Raw genomic sequence first — 14,788 nt, 5'->3', positions numbered from 1 at the left:
AGAGCTCGGGAGCTGTCCAGAGCCCTGGCAGCTGCTTTGTGGCATTCTGGGGAGCTGCCTGCCTGGTCACCTCCACTGCTGCAGACAGGCATTGCAGGAGTATGGGGACTGTACTTCCTGCTGGAAATTTGCTGGGCTTTAGATTATCTCTGGACATTTTAAACTGGAAAAGTCTTTAGTGATTTCCAAACAGAAGTCCAAAATATAGTCCATAACAGCTGGTGCATCAACAGCTAGCTGTCTACAAACTTAATTTTCCAATTTTCATGCTGTGAGGAGAAGAACAAAACAGTAAAATGCAGCCTGCAGATCAGCTTTGAGTGAAGTCAGGCTTCTTGGAACCCCAGTTGAAAAAGAAGACATTTCTGTGCCCTCACTCCCCAAATTCTATTTTCTATTCTGCTGCAGTCATTCCTCAAATTTTAGATTAATTCTTCCACTTTTTTTTTTGTCCTGCTTCAGAATTATACATAATTATATGATCTTTTTATGCTGTGTGTTTTATTATGTTATGTGCTTTCTGTGAGACAGGAAAAAAAAATGTGCCAGCCAGTTCTTTCCTTACTGACATCAATGGCTTTTGCCTCACACACTCTGTTCAGGATTTTCCTTCTTATCAAGGGTTCCATATTTTCATGTGATTCAAGTTTTTATTTCTTCTGGGCATCCTCTTTATTTTTATATTTCTTTTCTCTTTGTTCTGCAAGTAATTAATTTTTAGCTCTAAATTAAGCAATTTGCTTTTAACCAGTTGGCATTTTCATCAGTCAGCATATCCAAATGTTCATCTGTACCTTCCTTAATTCCATGTACTATATCAGCATTTCCTGTATCACTAATGCCTTTCTGCAGTGAGACTTACACCTCAGATTGCCCTGCTGTTTCTTCAGGCAATTATGTACTGTCTGTCCTTCTGGCAGGCACAGTGATATCTTCCCCACTGTATTTCAGATTTGAGACTAACATCAAACCACAGTAAGTCTGCCTACTGCAGACTTGACTATTCTCTGTGGAAATTTTAAGCTTTTGGTATTTTTAAAAAGGAAAAGAGAGTACTGAGAGTATCAGGAAAATTCCAGTCCTCCATTAGCTTGGGCTTTAAGGTTTCCAGTTCCTCCAACCCCTTCCAGTTGGTTCATTCAGAGTCCATAGGGCACCCAGCAGTCCTGGTCTCCAGCCAGCACTGCTTGGTTTCTTCTGCAGAAAACCCCAGGAGGTGAAATGGGATGGCACATGTGTAGACTTCAGCCCAGCATAGTATGAGGATGTGGATAGGCTTTCCAGAAAATGGTTACAGGCCCTCAGATCCAAACACAGCTACAAGGATATCTGCATCAATATAAAATCCTTCAGCTTGGACTGTCCAGCCAACAAGAAAATCAAAGTGCTCAACACTTGTTGGCCCCTACATGCTGCTTTGCCCTAAGATCTGAGTAGGAGACCGATCCCGTGCTGAGGTTTGGAATGCATGCTGCTGGGGAAGGCAACAAAAGCCTGTGTGTAACCTGAGATGTGCCTGCAGCTCCCATTCCTTTGTGCCTATGACCTTGGCTTCAGCTCACGGCATAAGACAAGAGCAAGAAGAGGGAGACGTGTTGGGAAGAAGTGAGGACAGGAAAATGCAAGCCTGTTGAAAGAAGCACAGGGGACTGGGGAACCAATATCATATAGGTTAGGGGTGGGGTGAAAGGCACTTGAAAAGTGCAGCATGGGGGCACCCAAACACACCTGTCTGGGGGAAATCAGACATGTCTGTCACAGGATGGGTTTTAGGAGGGAAAGGAACCCATGGCACAGTGTGAACGCGGCTCTTGGAGAAGTGAGAAGCTGCAGCACAAGGACTTGGAGGGAATTGGGGTCTGATTCACCAGGTGAGGCTGAGTGGGGATAGGATTTTGAGACACTTTAGGAAATTGGCCACAATGACAGTATGGGGTGCTCCTCAATTTGTAGAGCTGTACTTGCAGCCTTCACGTTATTTACAAAGCTACTGGAAAATGATAGGGAGAAACAATAGATAGGATGTGGGGAAGGAGGGGGAAAGAGAGGGTGGAAAGTGAGATTCCAGGGAGTGGGAAACATCCTCTTCTGTGGGGACAAGAAAAAAGAGAGGAAGAGGAAGCACAGGTGCAGCATCAGCAACCACAATTCCGCACATGTCAGAGAGAAACCCTCCTCCTTATGTTTGCATATGCACATTTCTGCATCCACTAATGAACCTCTTTTTTCTTCCTCATTTCTAGATTTCTAGAGCCAAAAGATTGTTAATTCCTGAAGTCTGTTCTTGCCTATTCTTTCCTGGCTGTGCAGTGTGCATTTTCTAGTATGTTTTTGTTTAGGAAGGTTACTTTCTTGCTACACAGCAGAAATATTTGTGTTAAATCTACTCTATAAAGGAGGCAAAAATGTGAAAAATGCTCTGGAAGCAGAAAAGAAATACTTATGAGGAAGGAAAGGAGACAGTACAGGAAAACTCATTTGCTGAGAAATGCAGCTTATGTCTTATCAACTTAATTCCAGATAAGTCTTCATTTTGCTGTGAAGACAGATGCGATAAATATGTTAATGGCAGATTTCGATAGCTCAGTTTGTAGAACTGCAAAGCCAGATGGAAGTGATAATTTTTCTTTCATTTTAATTTTGAAATAAAAAGCAAGAAAGCAAGAAAGTTCTTGGTATCTTAGCACTGTAATGACTTTTGAAAGGATAATGGACCTTAACACAAAATGACGATTAACTATCATGCCCTGATGCTCCTATTTTATTAAATTCCAGTTTCCTTGGCTGGAATTCTCTCAGCTTTCTTGCCAGAGATGAGCAGATTACTGCTTGTGACTGACTTTTCCAGTTCCACATTCATAAAGTTATTTAGCAGCAATCCAGTTGGTGGATATTTTACTGATTTTACTGCTGCTCAAGTTAGATACATGACTAAGCAGACCATTGATAACAGCATTGGATGGAGCTAACCTCTCTTACTCCTTATCAGGTGTGAAATACTGCCTTTTTTGTCCCTTCAGCAATGCCCTTATGGTCTTAGGAGTACAAGGCTAAATTGTGGCTTTCCATGCATTGATTAAGATTCCATTTAGCAATATTTGGCATGGATCCTTTGTTTCAATTTAATACCAAAGCACTGAGGGACATAGATTAACACCTTCTTAAATGTTTAGGATATTTACTGCTTGTACTGACAGGCAAAGAGAAAGCTAGAAAACTTTTGCTGCTTGAATCCTCTTGAAGGGAAGGAAACAGTGGGTTTCCGAGCAGGTAAAAATGAAAATTTTAGAAAACTATTTTAAAGGAATTTACCAAGTGAAATCTTGGTTTTTCATATTTGCAGTGATGTTTCTAATGTGTGGAAAAAACCAGATAAATCTGTGTTATTCCCTTTACATGAATTTTCATTTCTAGAAAGTGAGGTCCTGACTGAGTACTCCCACAGGAACTTCTCTCCAGGAACCACTTGGCAAAAAGGTGAGATGCACTATTGTTGAATCAGTAACATTAACTTCTAGGGTTTCATTCTCACTTTCTAGATAAGCTCACACACCAGGAACTGAATGACGGTTTAATTCTACATGTCAGTTAAAGCCCTCTCTGAAATTCATTCCAATGATTCTAGCAAAGACAATGTAGATTTCTGGTGAATTTTATAACACATTTTACCATGAGACAAAGGGTACAAGCTGTTATGTCATTCCTGTCCTCAGCTGGGGGTGCTTGTGGGTGGAGGTATTGGCTATTACCAATAATAAATACCTGTTATAGGCTAGGAATATCAGATAGATATCTGCTGTATAAAGTGTAAGATTATTTTCATCATTCAATACCAGCTATTTTTTTCATTTGTTTAGTTTGCGCGCATTTTCTTGGGGGTTGTCTTTTTTAATTCAATTAGCAAGTAATACAAAACAAAATGTTCGTATGAGAGGGAAAGGGAAGGTCTGTGCAGTTCTGTAGAGGGGAGAGGAGAGATCCCAGGTTGTGGAAGTGAAAGCTGTATCAGCAGAAGCTGAGCCAACTTATTTAGCCCTGTAAAGAGACTGGGCACAATGCTTAGTTCGTGCAGCTGTATCATGTTTGAGAATTCATCTGCTGTCTCTGGACTTTGCTGAACTGTGCAGACATCCATGTCTGTGCAGCATTGCACCTTGCACACAAGCAGAGGCAGTTCTCACTCTCATCTGATGTTCCAGTCCACACTGGATGCCAATCTCATACAAACCAGTGACTCACATGACCAAAAGTATGCAGTGAAGCATGGCAGCCCTGCTCTTGGGCCCAGAGTTTCCTTACCAAGGTCAGAGAACAGCAGGAAGAGACAGCTGGAGCCTCTCTGCCCTCACAGCCTTGCTGCAAGCTGAGGTGATCAAAGCACAAGCTGTAGATAAAGTGATCCATGCTTGCAGATAATCCTCAGGTATTGGCAAAAACCAGGCAGATCTTAGTCTTCTGTGGACCCATGCAGCAGCAGCAGCAGCAGCATTTTATCCTGGAGCTCCAAACCAAGCAGAGCTTCCCAACTGATGCGCAAGGAAACCATTCACGAGTCTCCAGCAAGCAGCCAGAACTCCCCAAGCACCAGGCAGGGAGCTGCCTGCAGGAGCAGCGTGGCAACTCATGCAGCACTAAAGCTTATCCCAGGCTGCCACCTTGTCAGGCTTAAGTTCAGCTCATTAGGATGCTCATCTGTTATTTATGCAAATAAGCCTATGCATAGTCACAAAATATGCAAAGATGGCTATTTATCAGTTTGTCACAGTTTCTGACTTTCTGAACCCTCAGACATTCCTGATACATTTGAAAAAAACCCACAATGTCCCCTAGTGCTGCACAGGGGCCAAGGCAGAGCCTAGCTGCTACCATCCACGTCCTCTCAGAGGACTCATGGTGCTCAGGATAGAAAAGATAATGCATTCTGTGTGACTTTAAACACAATATGTTACAGCTCAGGATGTTTAATCTAGTCAATAAGGATCTCTACTTTTTTCACCTCCCAGAGGAGGAGATTTACAATATGCATAACTCCAAGCATTCTGACTGCAGTTTATTATTTATTTATAAAAGGCAAAAAAGGCCCCTCAAAAAATTAAAAACGGTCTTCTTAAATAGCATTTAATTTATCTCCTCTGTCTGGAGAGCTGCAGTCTAAAGTTGCTCTCACTCATGAACGTGCAAAAGAACCTCAGCTCATCCCTCCTCTACCCTTACCACTCTCTTCTCACTTTAGAAAAATGTTATCTTCTGCATGAGCCTGAGCAGGAGTCAGCATCCACCTGCTTTTCCGCACACACAGCCATCAGTAACTGCAGGAGGCCTGAATCCTTCTGACAAGGGTACAGATTGACCAGAAACACAGCTTTAGGGAATTTTCCCCCACTTCTTTACCCCTGGCCAGCACCAGGATGATTGCTGGCCTGTGAGCTCCATGGACAAGTTTCTCATGTATCCTTCCTTGCACAACAGGATGTCTTATTTAAGCCTCTTAATGTTCATTGTAAAAATTAGAAGAAAAGACATGTCTGCAGTAAAGACAGGAGAAAATGAAACATCATTTTTTTGGTAGTACCCTTATCTTAGGGAGCCACCTTATGCATTCAATCCTCCTATAGACTGTTGTAACCATCTCCCAGGTTCTATGTGGAGTTTTGGGCCTGAATGTGGTCTTGGAATTGAAGAAAGAGAGAAGCAGCAGGCAAAGAGAGGTACTCACAAACACTGCCCTATCAAAGGCTACAATTCAACTTCAGTTTCATACCAACACACAAAAAAAAACCTCCCTCTGAATCCCCCAAAATATAATAACATGAGTTACATTTTATTTAAAGCATAGCAATCACAATATAGGGTGCTCAGTCCACCCTGACATCAGGATGATGATCTCATCAGGAGAGAGAATGGTAAGAGCAAGAGTAGGAAAACTTGTGGGTTCAGACAAAGATGGCTTAATAAATGAAGAAAAGAGGGGGAAAAACCCCCAAAGCAGCGATGCAAAGGCAGTCCCTCACCACCTCCCACAAGCAGACTGCTGACCAACCAGTCTCTGAGTTATGGTTGCCTTCCTAGGCAAATCACCCCCTCAGTTTTTATTGCTGAACACAGCATTATGTGTAATGGAATATCCCTTTAGTCAACTGGGGTCAGCTCCCCCATATACGTCCTCTCCCAGCTTCTTGCCCAACCCCAATGAACTTCCATGGGGGAGCCTGGGAAATCAAGAAGGCCTTGACACTGGGGGTGCATGGCTGTAAAACAGCCAAAAGATTGGTGTGTTATGAGCCCTGATTAAATCTAAAATCCAAAAACTACTTCACAGACTGATGTGAAGAAAATTAACTGCACCTCAGCCAGACCCAACACAAAGATTAATGAACAAATGCATTGTCTTAGTTAGTTAAACATCAAGAAAATTGTCCTGGAAGGGGCTCTTCTATTTTAATATCAGCTTCTATTCTAAAAGAAAAAGAACTGCTTCTTTTTTTTTTTTTTTTTTAATTCCAAACCTATTTCCCACTTGGGTGAGTGCAAAACAGTGAATTCAAGAATTTCAATACAACCTGTCTCTCTGTGAATTTAATTCCACAATTTCCAGCTGAGCAAAATTATCTTTACATCACGAAAACATATGCTTCCCCTTAATAAAGATTTAAATACAGGCACTTCAAATCCCTCCCTTCACTTTTACAATGGTGCAGTAAAGGATTATCCATGCAAAATTATACAGCCAAGGTTTCTGCTTTGAGTCGGCATGGTTTTGTTGTTTTTCATGGATCAATTAACACACACAGGAGATTTTAGCCATTCCTGTCTGTAATTGCTAATTTGCCCATTACAGGGAGCTGAGAGCCATCTGTGTACATGGCATAAGGATGCAACAGTGAAATGAAGACTTTAAACCCACAGAACATGACCTGTGGTTGTAAGACATTCAAAGACAAGATGGGATACCTTACCTTTGGAGCCTGTAGTACATCAGACACATCTTGCTTAGGCACTGCAAAAGTAGGTGGTGGTGCTGTTGTTGGCTTTTTGGGAGGCCTGGGTGGTGGATGAAGGGTTAGGTTTTCATATCTTCTCAACATATAGTATTCCTCTTCGCTGACCTCTTCCACTGTTGTCCTCGTCACAGGCGGTGCCATTGTCTGGACATCTTTGCTGAGCAAATGGACCAACATGTTTAAGCGATACACAGGAATCTCCCAGCTCTCCACTGGACTGCTGGCACTACTGATCAGCAAGTAAGAGTCTGTGATTTCTTCTTCAAACTGCAGACCAGGAGCAGCAGCCAAGACATCTTTTTCAATGGAAAGGTCCCTGACGGACACTTTGACATTAAAAGGCAAATGGAATTCTTTGCAAATCTCAGAGAGGTGGTACTGTTTCTTGTCATGAACCACTTCCACAAAGCCACCTTCCATGTACATAGGGAGGAGCACTTTTTTATATGAATCACTTAGTATTTGCTCACAAGCTAAAACATCTATGAGTTTCTTTCCTCCCTCATATAGAACTTCACTAGTCTGGCATTGCTGAACTAGAAATTGATCTCCAACTGAAACAGAAAAAAGCTCTTTATGAGGGGAAGTAAAGGCTTTAGTTGCTACAACATGAAGGTGTTCTTTTTCATTTCTCACTATCTCTAAGTCATAGGCAGTTGGAAACTCCCGAGGTCTTCTCTTGAACTTTCCTTTGTAGCTCATAGGGATTAAATAATGTCTTTTGGAGGAATCACTTCTCATCTCAGAGGCTAGGATTCTTGCTGCCTGGTACTTTTTGTAGATGACAATCTCTTTCCCTGTAGACAATAAATCATAAGGTTTTTGGTTTCCCGAAGGCCCTTCCATTATCTGAGCAACCATAGGAAATTCTTTACTTGTTGTCTCAAATATATCTTCCAAAGAAAGTGGCTGAAGGAAAGAGCTAATATCATAATGGTCTGTTACATCCTTGACCTCAACATCCAGATCTGAGAGGATATGAATTATGTCCTTTCGAACTGAAAAGAAAGAGAAATATATTGGGTTTTGTTTTCAAACTGACATTGAAATAAAATACACATCCTGTTGCCAGATACCAAAAGTACCTTCCCCGAGGCATGCATGTCCATGTGTAAATGTGCACTACTAACTGGGCCAGCCAAAGTCTAATTGTTGTAATTTGAGAGATGTGGTTATCAGATGTGCATGAGACCACACAAATGAAGAGAGACAATAAGGTGTGCAAGTGAACAAAATTTTAAGAAAAAGAAAAGGCTAGTTCACTATTCCCCCACAATACCTTCAAGTTTAATCAGTTCTTTATCTTCTCAAACTCTTGGGTGCAAACTGTATTTTTATTTTTTTATTACATAGTGGCTTAGAGTTTCTCTAAAGAAATGAGTGGGAAAACATTTTTAAGAAATAAATAGCATTTGGATCCATTAACAACACGTTGCTGCTATAGCCAGACTGGGAGAAAAAAGGTATTTTGATATTTATAAGAATAATTAAAACATTTGTCACTTAACAAAATGGCAAAGTATTTGTATAACTAACAGTAAGTTATTTTTATGAATTAAGACATTTTCATATTATGTTCCTCTCTGGAACTGTTGCATCTTTTTCTGCATCACCTGGTTTTATTCACTATCAGAACTGAGCCAGTGAATTTAACAACCTGACAGGGAACAACAGCTCTTTTACCACAACTGAACTTGCAAAATTTTGAATGCAAAACTTCCAAGAACAGAGCTAACTATGTAATTAAGGCTTGTTTAAGAATTTGGCTCCAAGTCAGTGACACCGCAGATCACTGACCAAGGCAGTAAAATTTAACAAGCAAATAATACTTAATGACTCTCTTCAATAAGATTTATTCTGCATAGACCTACACAAATGGATAGTATATACTGGATTCACACTTCCTTGTAGCAGGACATACCAATATTTTATACTGAAAAGGTGGTATTGGATTTATTTTATATGACGGAGTTCTATGACAGTGATTTGGGGTCTGTTTGTTCTAACTCTGCTTTTGTCACATTGACACCTTGAGATGATAGACATCCTGAGCACCACAAGGGAAAGTCAACAAAGGAAAATGACTGGTGAAAATGAAACTTTCTATGAGCATTTGTGCAAGTTCCACACACACATCTTGTTCATTATTAATAATGAGACATATAGAGGATTCCTACTCACCGCCTGTGAAAATGTAATCAGTTATCCCAGTTATCAGGAATCTTTTTTTTAGAGTGGATAGTAATTGTCCTAATTAATCTTGTGTCTATTTATAGTTCTCCTAAAAATGGTGAAAATCCATTCTTCATGGTCCACAAGAAAGTAGTTATTCATGTACCGTAAAGCCTACTTTTCCAGTTTGTATTAAATGGATATTTAGGACATATGCAATGCTTCTTAAATGTTGAGAACACAATGAAATTTAAAATAAAAACAGCAAATACAATCCTGATTGGAATAACTGCTTGGAAGACAAATGAATACCAAATATTTCTGAATCTTCTGAAGATTTTCAGGGGCATTAAATTCCTACTGATTCTGCACATATATCTTAGTGGATATACCAATAAACCTGAGTTAATTGAGCTTCAGGAGATGAGCTAGATCCTTGAATCTAGCTAGAGTTACAGCAAACATTACTTTTACATTTACTTTTACATTACAGTTGCTTTATCTTGTGAAGTTCTATTTTCCAAACTCACACATTAAATCACATAGCAAGCATAGCTGAATGTCTTATGATAAGCATACAATGACTATGGTATACTGTGTTAACAATCTCTGCCTGCATTTATTGCTTTCTCTTTTGTCCATTTGCTTACATAATTCAACAGAGAAATGCTCAATTGTGAAAAGACTTCTTGCTTAATATCCTCATGAAGCCATACTTCTGTTAGGATTCAATTTATATGGAGCTCATTGGTTTGCTTCTAGTGAATGCAACAAGCAGAAAAACCTTCTCAAAAGCTAAGCTACTATCCTGCAATCAGAACCCAGATGTATCAAGGTTTTGGTGGAACAACTAGTGTCATAAATATTTTGGAATTTTTTAAAATAAAACCTCAGAGTATAAACTTTTAAAGGTACTGGTTTTCTAATCTTTCTGTTTCCTCAAACCTACAGGTTTCAGAAATTGTCCATGAGTTTTTGTGTTTATATTCAGTTGATATTCGTTGCTGCAACAGAATAAAATGATATGATTTTCCTTTCTCTAACATCCTCATTCTGAAAATTAAATGGCAATTAAGTGTATTGCAACATGTACAATAGTTTTTTTTCTTTTTCTACCTCCTAGACATAGCCATATGAAGCCATCAAGTGCCTTCTCCATGGCTGAAGACTAAGACACAAAGAAAGAGAATCTGGGAACTGAACAGAATTCCTAAACTCAACCTTTTTACTATGCAATACATTTTCAGTGAGGATTTAATTGTAGTGATCAACAAAATAGCAACAGAAAGAAATGCAAGGTAATAATCTGAACTAACAGATGATAAAGATATACTAAAAATATATTATTTTTATCTTTCTTCCTCTTGAAAATAACATTAGTGGCAAATATGGATAAGGAATTTTTAACAAACTGAATCTTTCATGGCTAGTTTAAGAAAATGTTGTGTATTTAAGGGTATTTTGGAATTTGCTACACCAAGTTGAACAGAACACAGATTTTAATTCTTAATTCCTACTTACATTTCATTACTGCTTGCACTTCATAGACAGGCATGAGAATCAAACAGCCATCAAAATTCTCAGGAAGTGGACTAGAGGAGTCCCAAGTATGTAAAGTAGTGGAAAGTTTAACAATCCGGTTTCTACCCTTAGGGATTTTCCATTCTGCAATCTCTTTTAAGGTGTATATCTGGTCATCTTCACACTCATAGAATTCTCCTTCTTGTGAAAGGGGCAAAGTAAAGGAAAAAGACTGGTTATTTCTGACCACGACACAGTTCACAGCCATCATTCCATGGACCTCTTCCACTGAGTTGAAGGTGATCTGCTCATCATGTTTGATAGTGAAATTTTCCAATTTTATATCCTTGGCACTGTAGAAAGAAGGATGGCCAAACCTTGTTGACCCAATAGAGACTTTTCTTGCAATTTCTTCAATGCTGACATATGGAGCCTTATCTGCCACAACCTTATAAAGACCTAAGAACAGAAAACTTGCATTATAAAAAGGGAAATATTTCTGACAAAGTCATGCCAGATTTTAGACTGTGAATGTTATGAAAATGGAGAGCAAAGCAAATCAAATAATTCATAGGTGATAGCTCAATTGCTAAAAATACGACTCTATAGAGGTAATATCAGCTGGTACAACATATAGACAACTGGAATTAACCCTTTCTGATGTGTATCTAATTTCAGACATCCAGTATTCTTAGTCCACAGTAAAATTTTTCATTGCTGCAGAAAAAAGAAAAATTATCCTAAATTCCTATTTGTCTTCTCAGGAAACCAGCCTTTGAAATGCAGATGTGGTGTGAGGAAACATAGCATTAATGTGATTAGTTCATGCAGGATAAATTTCTTGTCTAAACATCAGTACTATGTAACCTTCCACACACAGACTGGGAATTCCTAGACCAAGTGTGTTTAAAGATACATCCCAAATGAAAGAGTAGCACCTACAGATAAGAAAGAGCAAATAGATTTTAGTGTATCTGACAGCCCAGTCCACCAGCTGGATTAATTCAAAGTCTGGGTGTTGTAGCACTCCAGCCATCACTAGGCAATTAAAATGCTGAAGTTCTGCAAGGCAGAAGCTGTATCTGAGCTTCCCAATCTCCTAGGGACATTATTACTTCATGTTAATCATGCCCTTTGGATCTGTCTCATTAGGAGTTTCCATTGCAAGAAAAATGTGTACATTTCTATATTTGCGTGAGGGTTTTCATAAAGGAAGATGAACTGGAGGGTTGAGAGGACTAAAAAGCAGGTCTTAGCTGAACTGTGTGATTCAGCTGTCTTCCTTACAAGGCGTGGCACAATTGTGAATGCTGCCATATGGAATTGCAGTGCAGCTTCCTAAGACAGACATTGACAAAGACTTGCTTTTGAGTGAATATAGGTGAGAATAAAGGATATTTCTAGGCCAAGTCTGCCAGTCACAAACAAACCAGTAGCTACAGCTACAGTGACAAAGAAGCCAAGCTCCATGGGAGACACTGTGCCTTTTCTCCCTTTGTCTGCCAAAGCCAACCAGCAAAAATCCTATGGACTCTCTCCCCCATGCTATTGACTCCTCTGGACCGCAGAGAGGGCACTTTGTGGTAAAGGTATACTCCCATTTTGGCTGCTAAGGAGGAAGCATGGGATGAGGTATCAAAGAGCCTGGTTGGTACCACTAAAGACACTTTTATGGCAGCTCCAAATCCCATGAGTAGTTTAAGCCATGTCTGAAAGATTTTAAATATCCTACCCAATTGTCCTCAGCCAAGTGCAGGATGTCCCAGCAGATACCTAGATTTCAGTAAGGTGAGATGCTACCACACAGACCACACAGTTGCTGTTGGGTCTTGGGAAGATACTCATTTCCTTCACTAGACCACCCCTGATTGTGGGATTGTTTAACAAACTGGATCAGGGGATATTGCTTCTCTTAAAAATAAGCAAATTTCTTAATTTCTTCCAAAGTTTTTCCCTTACTGACTTTCATTACTGACCATAATCAACACAACTGAAGGCCCTGCATGGTATCAGGATGTCCCTAAGATTGTATTTCTTTAAATGGATATCTATCACAACAGCCTTTAAAATTTTTTTTTGTTTTTTGGAGGGGGGTGGTTCTGGCTACAGGATTGCTGTGATTCTTTATAGTAGCAAACCCCCATACTTTCACTTTGTAACTTTAGCACCACTCTTGTTAAAGGAGACATAATTAAGATTCTGTCTGTTGAGTAGCTTTTAACTGAATTCATCAACAGATTTGGCATATTTGGTTCTCTGTGTCCCATGCGGCCACTAGTAACTCTGGGAACGAACATCTCTGAGGGTCTGTCAGCAGCCTAAGCAGTAATAACCTCTTTGATCTGATGCAGAAGTAGTCACCAGTTGTGGCAATGTCACTTATTTCTGTAGTTCTGTGCCTTCACAATTGTCTGTACGTCAGCCAACTTTTCCTGTGTGAAGTCAGTAGCCTTGTGTCAGTGCATCCTCTACATATGTGTCCTCACTGCAGAAAAACCTGCAGGAAAACCTCCAGGCTTTTTCCTGGGCTGCAAGGAGGGCACATGCATGAATGTACAAAGTACAACTTGAACACACTTTTCTCTCCCACTGATGTTTGCAATGTTTATCGTTGCCATATTTAACACAGTTATTAGCAAGGAAATTATCTACCACAGTCCTAATCACCACTGGAGCATGTCACTGCAGATCAACACAAACAGATTCACCAGCACTTAGAAAGTATCACTGTGACAAGGCACCAGTGACAAACTGAAACTGTGGAAAAGACAAACAGTGTTCTAGTATCACGCTTTGCAAGGACAAGATGGGTATCATCTCTTGGCAGTGCTGGGAGAAAACAAATAGGAATATTTTTCATTAAAAAGGATATTCAAAGTACTTATGATGTGTCCCAAAGGCAGTAACTATGCTTACCCATCTGTAAAACAGGAGCAAGTGTATGCCCCCCACAAATTCCCCTGAATTACATTGAAAAGCCTCCATAAACTGTGTTAAAAACTTCCAGTTGAAAATATTTGGCAAGGTACAGGTACAAGGAACATTCTTCTCTTCTATGAGTTTGACAATAGTCTGAGGCTACTAATTTTGCTGGGACTACAAAGTTATTTGGAAGGCAACTATTTCAGCAACAGACTGATGAACATCCCAGGCTGGAAAGTAGGTGTCATATGGAAGCATAATTATCAGATTTTATGCAGAACTAGACACATGATTAACCCCTTGGCCCAGGCAGACTGGCTTTGTCAAGGATGGGAGCAGAAGAATGTTTGTCTTCTGTTCTGGTGGCTTTCATAATTTTGGTGACAGAATGCTTGCTTAGGCAAGAGAAGAGCCATGTGGCCTTGCATACTTAGCTTCTGTATTGATAAGACTCCTGACATGACCTAACAGCCACCTCTGAGTGGCTATGAACATGCAAAGTTCCATATGTTTCTCTCTACATAGAACATAGGTAAACATATAAAAGGCTGTTTTGGTATGTTGGGTAGAAGTCACTGCCATATTCTGCCATGGTATCCTCTCATAAATGCTACCCTTGATATTGTATATATGTAAAAACCAAAACAAAACCACAAGAAACACCAAACAATATTATCTGGAACAATTCAGAGCCTTATTAAAATCACTGTGAATCAAATTGCAAAAACAAATGTTTTCCAAATCGAAGATAACAAGGAAACCTCCAGGAGGAGGAGACATATGGTAAGTTTGAGATGCTAAAATTTGGACATTTCGAGGTCAAACAAAAATATTTTTATACTTTTTCACAAACCGTAAAATGACTGAATCAAATTCACTTAGACTTTCCCAAGAGATCTTGGTGGACTGTAAGAGGGAAAGACAGATGGAAATAACAAATTTGGAAAAAAGTCCATCTGGTTTATCAAGATCTGGCATTCTTGCTCCTATAGATTTACTTTCTAAATGCAATCTGGTCTACAACCAAACTGCACTTGTGTCCAATGGTTTAAGGGAAAATAAAACAGTCATATAAGAAGAACTGTAGACATATGTAATAATACTACGGGAAAATGTAATCATTCCATTCTAAGAACCCTCTGTGACATTTCACTAGGTGAAGTCTGCCTAGA

At 39.7% G+C, this 14,788-nt stretch overlaps 1 protein-coding gene across 1 annotated transcript in view; it reads right to left on the bottom strand.

Annotated features, from left to right (window-relative positions):
• Positions 1-14,788, bottom strand: part of THEMIS (thymocyte selection associated) — a 71,009-nt gene that overhangs the window by 38,610 nt on the left and 17,611 nt on the right. The window contains exons 3-4 of the mRNA XM_030946086.1: positions 10,695-11,153; positions 6,957-7,999 (exon numbers count right to left, since the gene is read on the bottom strand). Of these exons, the coding sequence (XP_030801946.1) occupies positions 6,957-7,999; positions 10,695-11,153 (1,502 nt within the window). The remainder of the gene's footprint in view (positions 1-6,956; positions 8,000-10,694; positions 11,154-14,788) is intronic.

This window comes from Camarhynchus parvulus, chromosome 3 (genome assembly GCF_901933205.1).
Source record: "Camarhynchus parvulus chromosome 3, STF_HiC, whole genome shotgun sequence".
Lineage (NCBI taxonomy): Eukaryota > Metazoa > Chordata > Aves > Passeriformes > Thraupidae > Camarhynchus > Camarhynchus parvulus.
Note: the sequence above shows the minus strand (reverse complement) of the source record. Positions and strands in the feature narration are given on the sequence as shown.